Source organism: Canis lupus, chromosome 12, assembly GCF_011100685.1.
Source record: "Canis lupus familiaris isolate Mischka breed German Shepherd chromosome 12, alternate assembly UU_Cfam_GSD_1.0, whole genome shotgun sequence".
Classification (NCBI taxonomy): Eukaryota; Metazoa; Chordata; class Mammalia; order Carnivora; family Canidae; genus Canis; species Canis lupus.
Window position 1 is genome coordinate 19,682,461 of NC_049233.1, and position 16,874 is coordinate 19,699,334.

The 16,874-nt window shown below is 34.8% G+C and overlaps 1 protein-coding gene across 1 annotated transcript in view; it reads right to left on the bottom strand.

Annotated features, from left to right (window-relative positions):
• PKHD1 (PKHD1 ciliary IPT domain containing fibrocystin/polyductin) overlaps positions 1 to 16,874 on the bottom strand; it is a 469,885-nt gene that overhangs the window by 152,056 nt on the left and 300,955 nt on the right. The window contains 1 exon segment of the mRNA XM_038554300.1: positions 11,620 to 11,757. Within this exon segment, the coding sequence (XP_038410228.1) occupies positions 11,620 to 11,757 (138 nt within the window).

The following is a 16,874-nucleotide window of genomic DNA, read 5'->3' on the forward strand; positions in this document are numbered from 1 at the left end:
ACAGATAATTCATTATTTTAAAAAGGGCAAGAGAACATCTACTTCACAAAACAAGATATCAAATAGACAATAAAAATGTTTAAATTGCTCAATCATGTTAGAAATGAGAGAAATGCAAATTAAACAATAATGAGATCCTTCTACATATTTGCTAGAATGGACTTATGTTTAATTTAGTTGTGTATTTTTTATTTCATATACTTTCCTATATATGCATATTTTACAATAACTAAAATTTTATTAACTGATTATTATGTTTCAGGGACACTCACAAATAAGTATTTGTTGATCAAAAGAATGGAAACTGGCCAAAATTATATTTGTTTTACTGTTCCTCCATACCATTAATATTTTTCAACTTGAGATATAATTGATACACAAAAACTACATATATTTAATATATACTAACATTTTAGACATATCTTCTTTTCAGGTCTTTTTCATTGAATCCAAAGCAACAAATTGTATTTCTAAATAATTTGTATATCTTAGCAAATAAACCTTATAAATTCCATGAAATATTGTGATCACACATGAAAGATGTTTATGGAATTACCCCCCAAAATCAGTTTTGCACATTTTCTTTTGTCCTCTGAAGTAGGTTATATGGTGATGACTTTAGAAATTGAGCTTCTAACTGGAGCATAACTATTTTTCTCTGTCTTGCTATAGTTATTTTCTTCAGAGTAGAGCCTCTAGAATGTTCTTACTATCAGACCCAAACTGACAAATAGTGCTAAACCAATTAAATTGTGAAGCATATTTTATTATGAATTAGATTTTAATTCCTAGTGTCCATTTGACCCACCCATCACTAAAACATTCCTCTCCAATAGAATCAAACCTGGGTGAAAACAAACAAACAAACAAACAAACAAACATAGGAAAGAGGGTCTTTCAGTACAATGAAATAATGATTGGTCATAACAGTCAGTAGTAGGCACAATGTAATGATAATTTGCAATCCCTTTGAGAATGATTTTGTTCAGGCTGACAAATTTTTATCATTGATGAGACCTGTAATTTTGTCCAACAATTGATAGAATATTAAAATAAAGTTAATACATGATTCATCCATTCACATACTTACAAAATGTATAAAAACCCTTAAAACTTTATAAATTGTTAATTCACTTCTGTAAGCCATGGTTTCTGCAACTATAAAGTAGGCACAATAATAGCATACATTTATTGAGAGTTAAAAGATGTACTACATGTTAATGATACATGGCACAGTGTCTGCATGTAACATAAAATGCTTTAAATGTTTATTAAAATGTTGGCTCTTAGTAGTAATAATAGTAAAAAATAGTAGTAGTAACAATGGAGAAATGAAACATTTTAAAATTAACATTTAAATCTAGAAATTAAGAAGAAGGCAAGCCCTTCCCAACTAGTAATTTTGTTTCTAAAGTGCTAAAAACTAGACATTCCAATGATAAATACATTAGTTGATTACTCATTTGAATGTCAAGCCTAAGGAATTGCAGGAAATACAAGTAAATTTATCTTAAACACTCTGGTGAGAGGTTTTTAAACAAGGAAACAGATTACTCATTCATTCATTTAGTCACCTGTTTGCTTAAAATAATTCATTTTTCCATGCAAAAATAAATATTTAACAGTAATTTTATTTATTTTATAAACCACTACTTAATCATTTAAAAATAATAAATTTCTAAGGAATTTTATGTTATTGTAACAGAAATTCAAAAATCCAAAATATAGTTGGAAAAACACTGACTTAGAAAATATTAACATATTAAAGGAAAGATGCTATCATTTAGTAGAAACTGATAGCCTGACAAAACAGAAGGATCATTCCTTGTGGTAATGTTTTGCTTTCAAATACATATATATTTACGTATAAAGTGGTGTTTATCTGTTGGAGAACTAATATCCGTCTGAAAATAAAGATATTCCTGTGCTTAATTTCATTTTGTGACACATGCTAAACATTGGCTGTCAGTTTTCTTAGAGATTCCCAGAAATGGAGTTCAGTGTTTCCTGAATCTGTAAAGAACAAAGCTTTTGTGCTTTTATCCTTATTAGTTAAATAAGTACAATATTTAGAAGTAACATCCCTTTTGTGTCATTTTTTTATTTTACAAGCTAACAAGTGGTTTAATTAGAGAACTGTCAGTGTAAACAGAAACTGATTAGTTGATTGATGACTTATATTAGCTCATCCATAAATTATCTATTTTGCAGACATCTATATATACTTATAGTCATACTTACATATTAAGTGTGTGATCATTAGTATTATTTTATAATCATGATTCAACTCAAAAAAGTATACATATTTTTTTAACTTAATGTATTATTTTTAAATATCACGACAAGATTCTCTCTGGCTACTCAATGAGTTTAACTACTGAGTATTGTTGCTTTAGGCCAGAGGATATGTTTTAATCTACACTTTTCTCTGGTTTGTCTCCTTTTTATTACTTAATCATCCAATGAGCCTTACAGAACTGTCAGTTTGGAAGGCAATAAACTGTGTATGGATTTTTCTTCTTTAGGATTGAGAAAGTCCCAATCATGGAAGCAATGAAAGAAACTTCCATACACCTAGTACTTCATTTCCTGACAATCAAAGTCATGTGCTAATGATGACCTTAGGCTCCTGGCTACAAATGCGAGACAGGGCTGACAAATACCCATCACTAGCTCTGCAAAACAATATGTGACAAGTTTTAAGATAAAAACCCAGTTCTTAGCATAATTACTGAGCAGCTAGGCAGCATGTCATGTGACCTGGTTGTGACAGGCCAAAGAAACAATGAACTGCCATGTCCTCAGGGAAATTGATGTGTGGGGCATGTCATTGCTTACCTAGGGATCAAGGAGGGTTCTATTAACGTTTAAAGACACTAATTATTACTGGTAATCCCTCTCTGAAATCCACCTACAAAGTATCAGAAGATAAAAAAAAAAATAAAAACAAAGTATCAGAAGAGAGTTGTCCATTTGCAATTTTAGAACCATGAGATTAAAACACTCTCTCCTGGGGTACCTGGATGGCTCAGTTTGTTAAGAGTCTGACTCTAGATTTCAGCTCAGGTCATGATCTCAGAGTCATGGGAATGAACCTCATATTGGGCTCTGCGCTGGGCATGAAGTCTCCTTAAGATTCTCTCTCTGCCCCTCCCTAACCTCTCTTTCTTTCTAAATGAAGAAATAAATAAATCACTCTCTACTGAGTTGAACATTTGGATGAATAGCATCTTAACATCACTAGATCTAAGATAACAAAGAACACATTTTAATGCATAGGAATGATGTCTCCTCTAAGAAGAGACACCAGTGAAAAAGATGAGTTCAGACAGCTACTCATGGTTAAAGGAATACACAGTTTAAAACAATCAACAAATCAATGTTTATTAAACAGGCTTTGAGTTGGGCATTTTTATGAGTTTTCTTCTCCTAAACAGACTAAAAATTGAAAATACTTTGGATGTGTAAAATATCACCAACTTTTCCAATGTGTTTCACCATTGTTTTATTCCTTTCATACAGAGGGGGAAAAACATTGCAGTCATTTACACATTAATACCATAATTCTTTTCTCGCTGGGATAGACATTTAAGTCTGGGGACACTGAACATGTTATAAGAAAAAGGCATTGAGCTGAAAGACAGAGTTAGAATATCCATTCATTTATGGATACACTAATCAGTCACAAAGAACAGTATCAGAAACCTGCTCTACACTAGGTATTTCAGTTACAAAATGTCTGAGGAATTCTATCATCTAATATATAGAAGGCATTCCTGAAAACATACCATTTCATAGCAATACAATGATAGCAATAATGAAAATATGAACTAATAGAATGAACAAAAAGAAAAGACATACTGAAACCTAGTGAATGGAGTCAGGAAGTACTCACAGTGAAGATAGTCCTTGAGCAATGGCTTCAAGTATGAGTATTTAAGGTAACTAAAATAGCCTCTAATCCTGGTGCTGGTCTTTATCAGCTAGGAGACCTGGGAACAAATCAGTAATCCCTCTGGATCTCAATTTCCTAATCCAAGCAATGAGATAGATGATTCACAGAATCATTGAGTCCTATGATACTACTATAACAAATCTAAAAATGAGAGAACTTTCCAAAAGTTGTAGAAGAAGTTGCTTAACTAGAATTATAATATAGGTCTCCAAAATGGCCATATTTATGAGGTTCTTCAACTAATTTCTATATTGTTAAAGTTATTCTCATGTGATTATGAAAAATAGTGATTTCCAGCACAATTTGGGCTCATTTTTGTCTTTAATACTTTGGAAAGCAACACTACATTGCTTAACATCCAGCCTTCTTCATGAAACTCGTTTCTACTGCTCAGTATTCTCCAGCTACTATGCTGCCACTCTGCTTTACGACAATGTAAAGCACATTCCCACCCTGCCTTGGCACTTTTGCATTAGATCTTCCTTCTGTCTGGAAACCTGTAGTCCAAATCTTTACAAGTCTAGCATTTTCTTAGGTCTATGGTCTGAGGTTGCAATGACTTTTCAGAAAGGCTTTTACTAACTACCTAATCTATGGTGCCTAGATCTCACCTGGACTTTACTTAATTTTGTTAAAACAGGAATCTTATCTGTCTTGCTTACTGCTGAGTATTCAAATTCCATGAAGAATTTGTGGCGCTAAGCTAGCATTCTTTTTTTTTTTAAGAGATTTATTTATTTTTTCATTCATTCATTCATTCATTCATTCGTTCATTCATTCATGAGAGACACAGAGAGAGAGAGAGAGAGGCAGAGACACAGACAGAGGGAGAAGCAGGACTCCATGCAGGGAGCCTGATGTGGGACTCGATCCCAGAACTCCAGGATTGGGCCCTGGGCCAAAGGCAGGTGCTAAACTGCTGAGCCACCTGGACTGCCCCTGAGCTGCATTCAATGAAAGAGAAAGGGAGGGAAGAAAGCAGGACGGGGACAGAGACAGAGACAAATCTATAAATGAAACTTTGGACAGTCATCATATCAGAGAAATAATTTTCTCCTTAATATTTACTAATTTCCCACATTTTATCATCCAAAGGAAAGTTATTTCATGAAAGCATATAAAGGTTTCATGACATCACTCTTAATATGGATTACTGTCCATTTTTAAACATGAGATTTAATATGTTCAGTTGTACTTAAGATTATACTGAAGCCAAAAAAAAATGAAGTTGTTAAAGAATAGGTAAATGGTATTGAGCTCATTAAAAGTTACTGTCCCTCAAATAATGTGTTGAATTTTTTCTTTGTTCCACATGCAAAATACAATTTTGTGTCAAAACTATACTGGACAGCCATTATAAAAAAAAACCAACACACAAAAAGCAAAATAAGATGGCCAATTTCCTTTCCTACTTTCTTTGCTCTTTCTGCTGTATCTTATACTAATGAGCACTCTTTCTTTCTTGTAAATTCCTCTTGTGTTTCAAAATATTATTTTCTTATCATTTCATTTTCCTTCAGCCTACATTGCTGTTTCTTTTCCATCCTCCTTCCTAAGCCCAGCTTCTTCTAACACCCTTAAAAGGCTGGTGCTTCCCCAAATTTTAGAGACTTACACACTCCATTGAAATCTAATTTTGAATAAAATAAAAAAAAAAAAGAAATCTAATTTTGAGGTGTATAAGTCTATGTGTTCAACAAACAACTGTAAGGGCTTCCTATGTGCCTGACACTATTCAAGCACTTTAATAAATACTCCTCATTTAATTCTCATAAAACTCCATGAAATAAGAACTATTATTCCCATTTTGGAGGTAAGGAAACTGAGGCAGAGATAGATCCTGTCACTCACCTATAGTTACTCAACTAACAAATAGCAGAAAGGTGATTCCATCCTGGCACTATCATCTACCCAGATCTTTCAACTTGAAATGTGGGATGTATTCTAAACAATTTCTTCTCATCTCACATAAAAATTACCAGTAGGGTCTAATGATTTTTTATAGTCTTGGTATTTCTGTAATTTATTCCCCCTCTTTAATTCCAATGCCTTGGTTTATTCCTTTCATCTCCCAAAACACCTCAGTAGCTTCTCATATTTCACTGTGCCCCTTCCAGTGCACCATCCACACTGCCAGGAGTGATCATTCTAAGACCAAATTTATTTACATCACTTCCCTACCTAAAGCTATCCAGTCACTATCCACTCACTGCCTTCGTGATAGAATCCAAACTCCTTAACATAATACATAAGGTCAAGAAACTTTATCAGATACCATCTTCTATAAATCCTGTAATTCAGATTTAGCTATTCCATACAATCTCCTGGAGGTATAATGCATTTCCCCAAAGATGTGCCTTTTCAGATCTCTTCTTCTATCTTTATGCCCCCGCCAGGTTGGCAGATAGGGTTCCTCCAATTATGTTTTTACTTGTTTTTCTCCACTATTTTACTGAGACATCTCTTGCAAACCAGGGTTTCTGGACATCCAACTTCTCCCATGGTACTGGGCAAACAATAGGCAATGAGCAAACACATGATGAATGAAAGAATGGACACACAAATGAAATACTTTAAGCTTATCTCAAGTGTTTTATCAGATTATTGAGACAATCATTGAATAAAAAATGAACTTGAGTTCGGCATGTATGATGCAGCTATAAACCTCTAAGCATAGCTTTGATCTTACACATCCCTTCTAATTCTATAGCAATCTATCTTTTTACTCTACTAAAAGTCAGTTGATACCTTCTACCAGCACCAGTTGACTTAGAAGCAGGACCACCAAGAAATATAATCCCAGTGTTAGGACAGTATTAGGACTTGGATCAGATGGCATCAGACAGCAGACATACTCTGGCAGTGCTCTGTGCCAATGTCCACATCTATTAAGTTTGTTTATTAACCAGTCTTTTTATTTATTTCCTTAGAGTGTGGCAGAATTAGACAGATGGGTTGAAAGTCTTCCTTCAGGCATAAAACACATAAAATTGGGCAGATGGATTCCAATAATCAACCTTTAGGCCTGGAACACATGCAGAAAGCAGGGAGAAAAATAATACACCATTGTCTACTAATAGGTAAAAATACAGTTGAGAATAGACAAATTTTAAAATAAGATTTGAAATGTATAATTCAAAACTGGAAAGTGTCTGTGTTACTTCCCTTCAAAGGTACATTTTTTTTAAGACAACAAGTTTTTATCATAATAAGTGAACTCAAAGACCTAAATAACAATCTATATATAAAAAGGACTAATCTGAGCAATAGATGTTAACCTGAAATACATTTTCCAGTCAGAAGAACGAAGCTCAGTTTTATTAAGTATTTCTATCAGCTGAATGAGAATTTCATTTAACATTAAATAAATGAGCAAATGATATTAATCTGGGAGGAAAAGATCAAAATCTAAATGGATTTTCCCACTATGGAAAAATGGATTGAAATGACAAAGTAAAGAAATAAGTTAAAAAGTATTATACTTAGATCCCCCTAAAACTCAGAGAAAAACAAAATAATCCTTACACAAGTGTACAATGTAGAGATATGTACCTGTAGAGGCAACACATATAAATACAATAGGAATTAGAGTTGACAGTACAGGTGGGCAGGACCAACAGCATGAAGGGTTGGACAGAGAAATTAGTTTAAAGTTTGGCTGTATTAATAAAAGGGTGGTATGTATTATCGTAGCTGGAACCTGATTGTGTTGGAGAGCTTTTGTTGACACCTCCTTTTTCAAACTCTGCCTTTCTTTTCTCTGCTCAGTTCCCCAGGATGCTGTTGACTTTCATACACTACATCAAGTTCTCCTTCACTCTGAGCTTCAGTTGGGTTTAGCTAAATGATAGCATAAGCAAGAGATGAGGGAGAAAAGGAAGTAAGATCGAGGTATTTCTCCCCATAGGTCTTTCCTGGTCTGAGTGAGTCTCAGACACACAAAAGGTCATGGCACTGTCTGGCAATCATCTCCACACATTACCACCCCTACCCCACCCCTAATCTCTAATTCCAGCAATGACTTCCTTTTGTCACTCCTTTAAAGCAAGGGGTAGTAAGGATGCTCTGCTCTTACTAGCCCTAGGGAATGTCCCATGCTATTCATATTTTTGTGAATATTTTCTTCATTAACATCTCCTCAAATTGTCCAATTCAGTATGACACCTATTTCCTTCCAGAACTCTTAGAGGTAAACTTCTATCAAATACCTATTACATGCCAAACATGTAGAAAAAGCTGTTATGTTTAATGTTTTAAGATCCCTCCAAGGAAGTTTCTATTTTGCCATATACTTTACTGATCAATAAATGGATGTGTCCAGAGGGTGATTTGCTTAAGGTCAAACAGCAAGTAGGTAACTGAGCTGGATTTGATCCCAAGCCATTTGACTTAGGGCCCATGCTTGTCACTGCTATACTTATTTTACTTTGTTCAGAGTAAGTCAGGGTCCCCCCAGGAAAAGTTCTTTCCCTCTGGCTTTATACTCTCAGAGGAATTGAACAAAGTGGTATTTAAAGGCAATGTCAAGGAGCATGAGGGATCTCATAACTCTGAGATATGTGAAGGGAGCACAAATTTGTAAAATCTTTCTGAAAAGCAATTTGACAACATGTATCAAGGACCTTAAAACATGCATTTATCTGAACAGAGAAGAAATACAAAAACAACCATAAAACAAGTAGTAAAATGACAATAGGTACATACCTGTCAATAATTACTATGAATGCAAATGGACTAAATAGTCCAATCAAAAGACATGGAATGATGGAATGTTTAAAAAAAAGTGAGTCACGTTTATATGCTACCTATAAGACACTCACTTCAGACCTAAAGACACATGCAGATTGAAAATGAAGGGATAGGAAATGTTTATTGTGCAAATGGAGGTGAAAAGAAAGCCAAGGTAGCAATACTCATATCAGACAAAACAGATTTTAAAACAAAGGCTGTAACAAGACACAAAGAAGAAGACTACATAATCATAAGGGGAGCAATCCAACAAAAAGATTTAACAATTGTAAATATTTATGCACCCTATATGGTAACATACAAATACATAAAGCACTTATTAACAAATATAAAAGAAGTAGTCAAGAGTAATACAATAATAGTAGGGGGATTTTACGCCCCATTTACATTAATGGATAGATTATCCAAATAGGAAATCAACAAGGGAACAGTGGCTTTGAATGACACATTAAGCCAGATGGATCTAACAGATATATTCAGAACATTTAATTCTAAAACACCATAATACACATTCTTTTCAAGTCCACATGGAACATTCTCCAGAAAAGATCATACAATAGGTCACAAAACAAGCCTCAACATGTTCAAAATGAGTGAAGTTGTACCATGCATCTTTCCAGCCATAATGCTGTGAAACTAGAAATCAACCACAAGAAAAAATCTGGAAAAAACACATATACATGGAGGTTAAATAACATTCTACTACACAACGAATGGGCCAAATAAGAATTCAAAAAGCAAATTAAAAAATACATGGAGACAAATGAAAATGAAAACATAATGGCCCAAAAAATTTGGAACGCAGCAAAAGTTATTTCAGGAAGGGAAGCTTATAGCAATACAGGCCTACTGAAGAAGCAAGAAAAATCTTCATAAACAACTTAACCTTACACCTAAAAGGAGCTAAAAAGAACAAACAAAACCCAAAACCAGTAGAAGGAAGGAAATAATAAAGATTAGAGCAGAAATAAAATAGAAGCTGAACAAAGAAACAGTAGAACATATCAATAAAACCAGGATTTAGTTCTTTTAAGATATCAACAAAATTGATAAGCTTTTAACTAGACTCTTCAAAACAAACAAAAAACAGAGAGAGAAGGTAAAAAAAAAAATCAGAAATGAAAGAGAAGTAAAAACCATCACAAATACAGAACATAAAAGAATATTATAAAAATATGCCAACGAATTGGACAATTCATTGTAGAAGAAATGAACCAATTCCTAGCAAGATATAACCTTCCAAAACTGAATGAGGAAGTAGAAAGTTTGAATAGATCAATTACCAGCAATGAAATTGAATCAGTTACAAAAAAAAAAAAAAAAAAAAATCCTAACAAGTCAAAGTCCAGAAGCAGCTGATTTTGCAGGCAAATTCTACCATTTAAAGAAGAGTTAATAACTAGTCTCCTCAAACTATTCCAAAAGAATAGAAGACAAAGGAAAGCTTCCAAATTCATTCTATGAGGTCAGCTTTACCCTGATACCAAAATCAGATAAAGGTACTACAGAAAAAGAGTCTATAAGCCATTATCTCTGATGAACATTAATGTAAAAATCCTCAGCAAAATATTAGCAAACTGAATCCAACAGTACATTTAAAAAATCATTCACCATCATCAAGTGGGACTTATTCCTGGGATGCAAGGATGGTTCAGTATTTGCAAATAAATCAATATGATAAATCATATCAACAAGAGAAAGAATAAACATCATATAATCATTTCAACAGATGCAGAAAAAGCATTTAACAAACATTCATGATAAAAACTCTCAGCAGTGTAGGTTTAGAGGGAACATACCTCAACATAATAAAGGCCATAGATGAAAAAATCCACACCTAGCATCATACTCAGTGATGAAAAACTGACAGCTTTTCCCCTGAGGTCAGGAACAAGACAGTGTTCTCACCACTTTTATTAAACATAGTACTGGAAGTCCTAGCCACAGCAATCAGAAACAAAGAGAAATAAAAAGGCCCCAAATTGGTAAGGAAGAAGTAAAACCTTTATTATTTGCATATGTCATGATGCTATATATAGAAAACCCTAAAGATTCCACCAAAAAACTTTTAGAACTGATGAATGAATTCAGTAACATCGCAGGATACAAAATCAATATATAGAATTCCATTGTATTTCTATACACTAATAATGAAGGAGCAGAAAGGGAAATTAAGAAAACATTCCCATGTATAATTGCACCAAAAATAATGAAATACGTAGGAATAAACTTAACCAAGTAAGTAAAAGACCTATGCTCTGAAACTATAAAATAATGATGAAAGAAATTGTAGATGACACAAAGAGATGGAAAGAAATTCCATGTTTATGAATTTAGAGAACAAATATTGTTAAAATGCCCATATAACCCAAAGTACTCTCCACATTTAATGCAATCCTTATCAAAATACCAACAGCATTTTTCACAAGACAAGAACAAATGATCCTAAGATTTGTATGGAATCACAAAGGACCCTCAATAGCCAAAGCAGTCTTGAAAAAGAACAAAACTGGAGATATCATAATTGCAGACTTCAAAATATGCTACAAAGCCATAGTAACCAAAAAAGTATGGCACTGGCACAAAAATAGACACATAGGTAAATTCTCATACAGAGGACTGAAGACCGAATTGATTTGTGGCCTGAAGAAAGCCAAGAGCCCTGCTATGAGCGGCAGCATGGGGATCCCAGGGCCAGAAACATGGCTTGATGACAGTGGGTGGTCATGCAAGAATGACCAAAGTTACCTCTGTCTATGTTGTCTAAATCTTGTAAAGGAAAAGCTTTACTAGTAAACTCGCCCTTTGCCTTACCCCCCCCCCCAAACTCCATTAACCAACTTGCTGGAAGATACCACCATTTGCCAAGGCTTTTCTCATAGAGTTAATTCTCAATCTTTGTGCTCTGTACTTACCAACTTTCAGCTCCCCGCCTGCAATGACCATGCATGCCACACTCAGAACATTACTTCTGTCCACAGGGAATTCTAAAGTCCCCATCACATAAAGTCCTTTGAGGAATGGAAGATTTGTATCCACAAGGACCGTCCTGTCTGTAGAAACAAAAGAAATTGCTCAGACACATAAGCAAACCAAGAATTGCCTTCTCTCCTCCAGTGATTTACTCTGGGGTTCTCTAGGCAATTCAGGAGATGCTTACATTGCTACCCATGACAGGACAGATGGAAAAACCAGAACAAATATTTTATTAAAGACTAGGTCTTAATAAGGAAGCAGGAAGAAAAAGCACATGATTAATACATTTTTCCATTACCTAAGAAACCAAGTGTTATGGCCAAAAGGCAGTGTTTATGCCCCAAACTCCCAGGCCTACTTTTGTGCAAATGCACAGGTAAGTTCCCTACCCTATGCCCCTTCCCTTCACTTTGGCTGTAGTTTCGAGAGAGGTAGAGAACTATAGTTATGACCTTGACTCCTAAAGTCAGATTATTTGTTTTATTTTATTTTATTTGTTTTAAATCAGATTATTTGGATATGAATCCCAGCTCTGCTACTTATAACCATGTGAAACAAGAGCTTTACCTCTCTGTGCCTCAGTTATCTAATCTGTGAAATGAGAATAATAAAAATACCTGCTCCATTCATAGGCTTTTTGTGAGGATGAAATGAGTTCATAGATCTAAAGTGCTTAAACAATACTAGTAAATTATTCTCAATCTCCAGATTCCTATCATGTAAAGCAAAGCTCTGATGTGTGCTCAAGAAATGCTGGGTATTTTCATTACTGAACTGTTGTCAATTAGCTTGGCATGCTTGTAGAGTTCACTGAACAACTTAAAACCATTGTTCTTCCTCTCCCCTTTCATAGAGTTTCCATATAACTTCAGAAGAAAGAATCACAGATTTTTGTCTGAAAGTAACAATAGGGCAATACATGAAGAAAAATTTTCATTTAAAACAGTAAATATTTCATGTGTGCCAAAGTATTAAGTGTTACTTTCTGAGGCTTAGTAGTAATTCAACACAAATTAAAGATCTCAAATAAATGTTTCTGCTTAAATCTCAAGTACCGTAATCACTGACACATGTAAAGGTTTTATGGAATTTTGTTAATATAATCTCATGTCTCATTCTAGGAAACAATGTACCCTGCTATTCTTAAGGACCTGCCTTCCAAATTAATGTCTCATAGGTTGTCTTTCCTGGTCCCTAACTACTTCCCTAGCTATAAGACTGCCACATAGCTTATATGGCAGAGATTCTAGGATTGTAAACCAATTATTTCCCTTTCCCTCTTGGGTTCACTATTAGACCATCTTTTCTAGCCTCCTTTGTAGTTAGGTAAAGCCACATGACTGAGCTGTAGTCAATAAAATGCAGGCAGAACTGAAGTGTGACCTCTGTAGGCCTAATCCATAAATTCTCTGGCATATACTTTCCCTTATGTCTCAGTTGGACAGTAGGATGATGGTTCTCAAGGTATGGTTGTGGTCCAAAAGCATCAGAACCACCCTCACTCATCAGAATCAACCCAAGTTCCAGCTCTGCTAGTAAGACATTTCCATTCTTCATCCCATTGGGCCCACCACTTCCCCCATGGAAATCTCTGTACATTCTGATAATAGAACATTAAAATACTTATTATAATTATATCCATAATTAGTATATGTAAGGAGGTAACTGTCACTGGGCTGTTTCTGAGTATAATTATGTCTTTCTCACCCACTGTAACTCTCTTAGGGAAGCAAACGCCCGTTTTTAAAAATTCCTAGTGCTTATTGTGACATCAAAGATAAAGTTATTAAATAATTGTTGCCCAGATCTGCTGAGTTTAGTTCCCTACACACCTTAAATTCAAGAGCACATTAGTAACTAATACAAAATGAGAAAACAGGCTAAACAGATACAAATAAATGTGTATATTTCAATTTAATCTCAGGTATTTTAAAAACATTCAAAGAGTGAAATATCTAGGGAATGTTTGAGGTTTAACACACATTTCATGAGTTCATGGGTTTTATATGTCTTCAAAACCCAGACAGAAATTATTTCAAGTCAGCACCTTAAAAAAAAAAAAAAATAGAGTTCTATACCACTGGCCTTTTATCTCTTCCAACTCATGGCCCAAACTACTAATTTGGCTGCTGAACCTGATTGTACAAAATGATTAAACTGCTTCAAAAAAATTTTTTCTCTCATTCACAGAGTACTCACATTCATAAAAGCATGATATTAGGCTTCTTTTTAACAAACTTATTGGTTAAAATGTGACAACTACACAGAATCTAAAATTTCCCTTTTGGTCTTTATCACATATCCTTCTTAGAAGAAAATATTCCTTTTAATTGCCTTATCCACTCCAAATATAACAAATTTCACACAAACCATAGCTAGCCTAACTATTGCCAGAACCAGGAGAACAGGGATCCCTGGGTGGTGCAGTGGTTTAGCGCCTGCCTTTGGCCCAGGGCGCGATCCTGGAGACTCGGGATCGAATCCCACGTCAGGCTCCCGGTGCATGGAGCCTGCTTCTCCCTCTGCCTGTGTCTCTGCCTCTCTCTCTCACTGTGTGCCTATCATAAATAAATAAAAATTAAAAAAATAAAGTTGTTAGACTATTACAACTTTAAAAAAAAAAAAAAAAGAACCAGGAGAACAGAGACCATAGCTTCAATTCTCATTTTTAGTTTCTGAGGACCTTGAACTATAGATATTCAGAAATAGCAGCAAAGAACACAGAGCACAACCCCACCCTACTCCTGACATGTAATATCAAATAGCTATAAGAAGAATTATAGGATGAAGACAAGAGGAAAACCATTGCTCTTATTGCTTTCAGTGACACCCTCCACTTTGAAATTTCCTGGGATCTATTTAGCTTTTCTTCTTTCTTTTCCTTCCCCAGATGTGCCAAATATTGTTGGGTGGTGGGAATTCAGAGATGAGTAAGACTTGTTTCCCATTATCAGATGATGACAGATAAACATATAAGCACAATGTGATACACAGTTGAATGATAATGATAATACAGTTGACCCTTGAGCAATATGGGTTTGAGCTGCATGGGTCCACTTATACACAGACTTTAAAAATAAATACAGTATTTACTGCAAGTGTCCTTTATCTTATGATTTTCTTAATAACATTGTCTTTTCTCCAGCTTACTTACTGAAAAACTACAGTAGATAACATATATTACATACAAATTATGTGTTAATAACTGTTTATGTTATTGGTAAAGCTCCTGGTCAACAGTAGGTGATTACTAGTTACATTTGGGGGGTTCAAAAGTTCTATACAGATTTTTAATGGCACAGGGTGGAGGATCAACACCCTAGCTCCCATGTTGTTCAAGGTCAACTGTATTTTTTTTTCATTATATGAGGTTGATCTCATCTTTATTCCCAAGTACTTCAAAAGAGAAAGTCTATCAATGTGACTAATAACAAAATTCTGTTAAGATGAAAGAAACATAGGCCCTATAAATATTTCTATAAAGGAATTTTCACATCATAATAACAGAGACTGCAGCTATCATTGCAAGTAACACAAGCAAAACAATAGATTCCAAGTTAGTCTCCACAGCAGATCAACTGCAGGTTCAAACTGACCAACCTTTAACTATAATGACAGCTTGTAATGGATTTCTCTCTGTTCCAGGTATGAAAATTAGGATCAATATGCCATGTTCTCTACGTAGCTTCATTTCCATAAAATTGCTCAAAATATTTCAGAAAAAAATCACTCAGAAAGTTATTTATACAACCCATTTAAAAACATGAATGATAGACCATCTCTAAATTAACTGTGACCCACTGTTTTCATCTCGCCTTACTTTGACCAAGGCTGTTCCATCCTACTCTGTCAGTGACCAATCTATCCTACTTGAGAGAATGAGCATGGGCATATGGAGGGAACCATCTGGAATTTCTATTGCTCAATGGGAGGCTGATGGGGGAACAGATCTGGAAAGAGACTCCAAAAAGAATTAACGAGTACCAGATGTAATTAAAGACTGCTTTTCCCCCCAAAGGAGCTTAGGACCAGCCTTGGGGTGGTGCCTCTTGGTTCTGAATTACACCCCCTTTCCACTCGTTCATCTATCAAGCACTAAACATCTCACCATCTTTATTTTAGCATCTTTTGCCAAGCAGTGTTTTTCCCCCCTTAAAGAGTTGTATTTTGACAATTTTAAGGACAAAGCTTTAAAAATAAATACCTGGAAAGTTAACCCTAAGGAGGAATATCCTCAATTTCCTCATGTATTAAGTACAACAATAACAACAAAGAGGCTTTAGTCTTCTATAAATGCACTAGCTACACTTATGACCAGAAAGCTTGAACCAAATCAAAAGGCAGATGTCTGACAGAGGGCAAGGGATTCTTTTGTATCAGGACTAATCTGGTTATAAAGCATTCCATATCATTTCAACACTAGATTTAAACTTTTTTTTTAATTTTCCAGCAAAGTCAAGGAATCAAGGTCACTATTGTGTAGCATTCCAAGGGTCTGACACTTGTCTAAATCCTGTAGAAATGAGATCAAGGGCGAAGGGCACAGATCCTGGGAATAATGATGGGGTCACATTAACAGACATAATTTAGAGCAGGCAGACCCACTGCTTGTATGGTATTCACTGTATCAGGCCCCATAACTTAGGTGGTGAAGACAGTTTCCATTACAACCCTGCTATTGTCAGAAACACAGCTTACAACCAACTTTGGACATAGCTCAGACTTCTGAGGGAGGGTGATGGCATGCAAGGGCAGAGCAGGACAAACAAGGACTATTTGTGGGCTTGTCATTTTCCTCTACCTACCGTAATTAACAATTAAACATAATTGTTTCTACATTCAGCCTTACCCACAATACTTTTCCATAAATATATGAACCTATGAAAAAGTAAGCTTTAATGCCATTTGAAACAGTGTTTGGTAGTGTTTTCTTTCCTTTGTAGTCTTGCTTAACTTTTGGTGGATCTAACAATTTATCCAATATTTTGTCTACACAATTTATGAGAAGGGCTGGTACGTCTAAAAAAAAAAAAGTACTCCTAAGATAGAATGGAAATTCTCACAAATAAATCATTCACAGAGATGAAAGATTAAAGGGATTGAAAATTAGTATCAAGTAGACTAATTTACACAGATGATGGTATTCACTTATCAAGAATTCATTCTCCTGTAGGAAAAGCAGAACAAAGAAGTG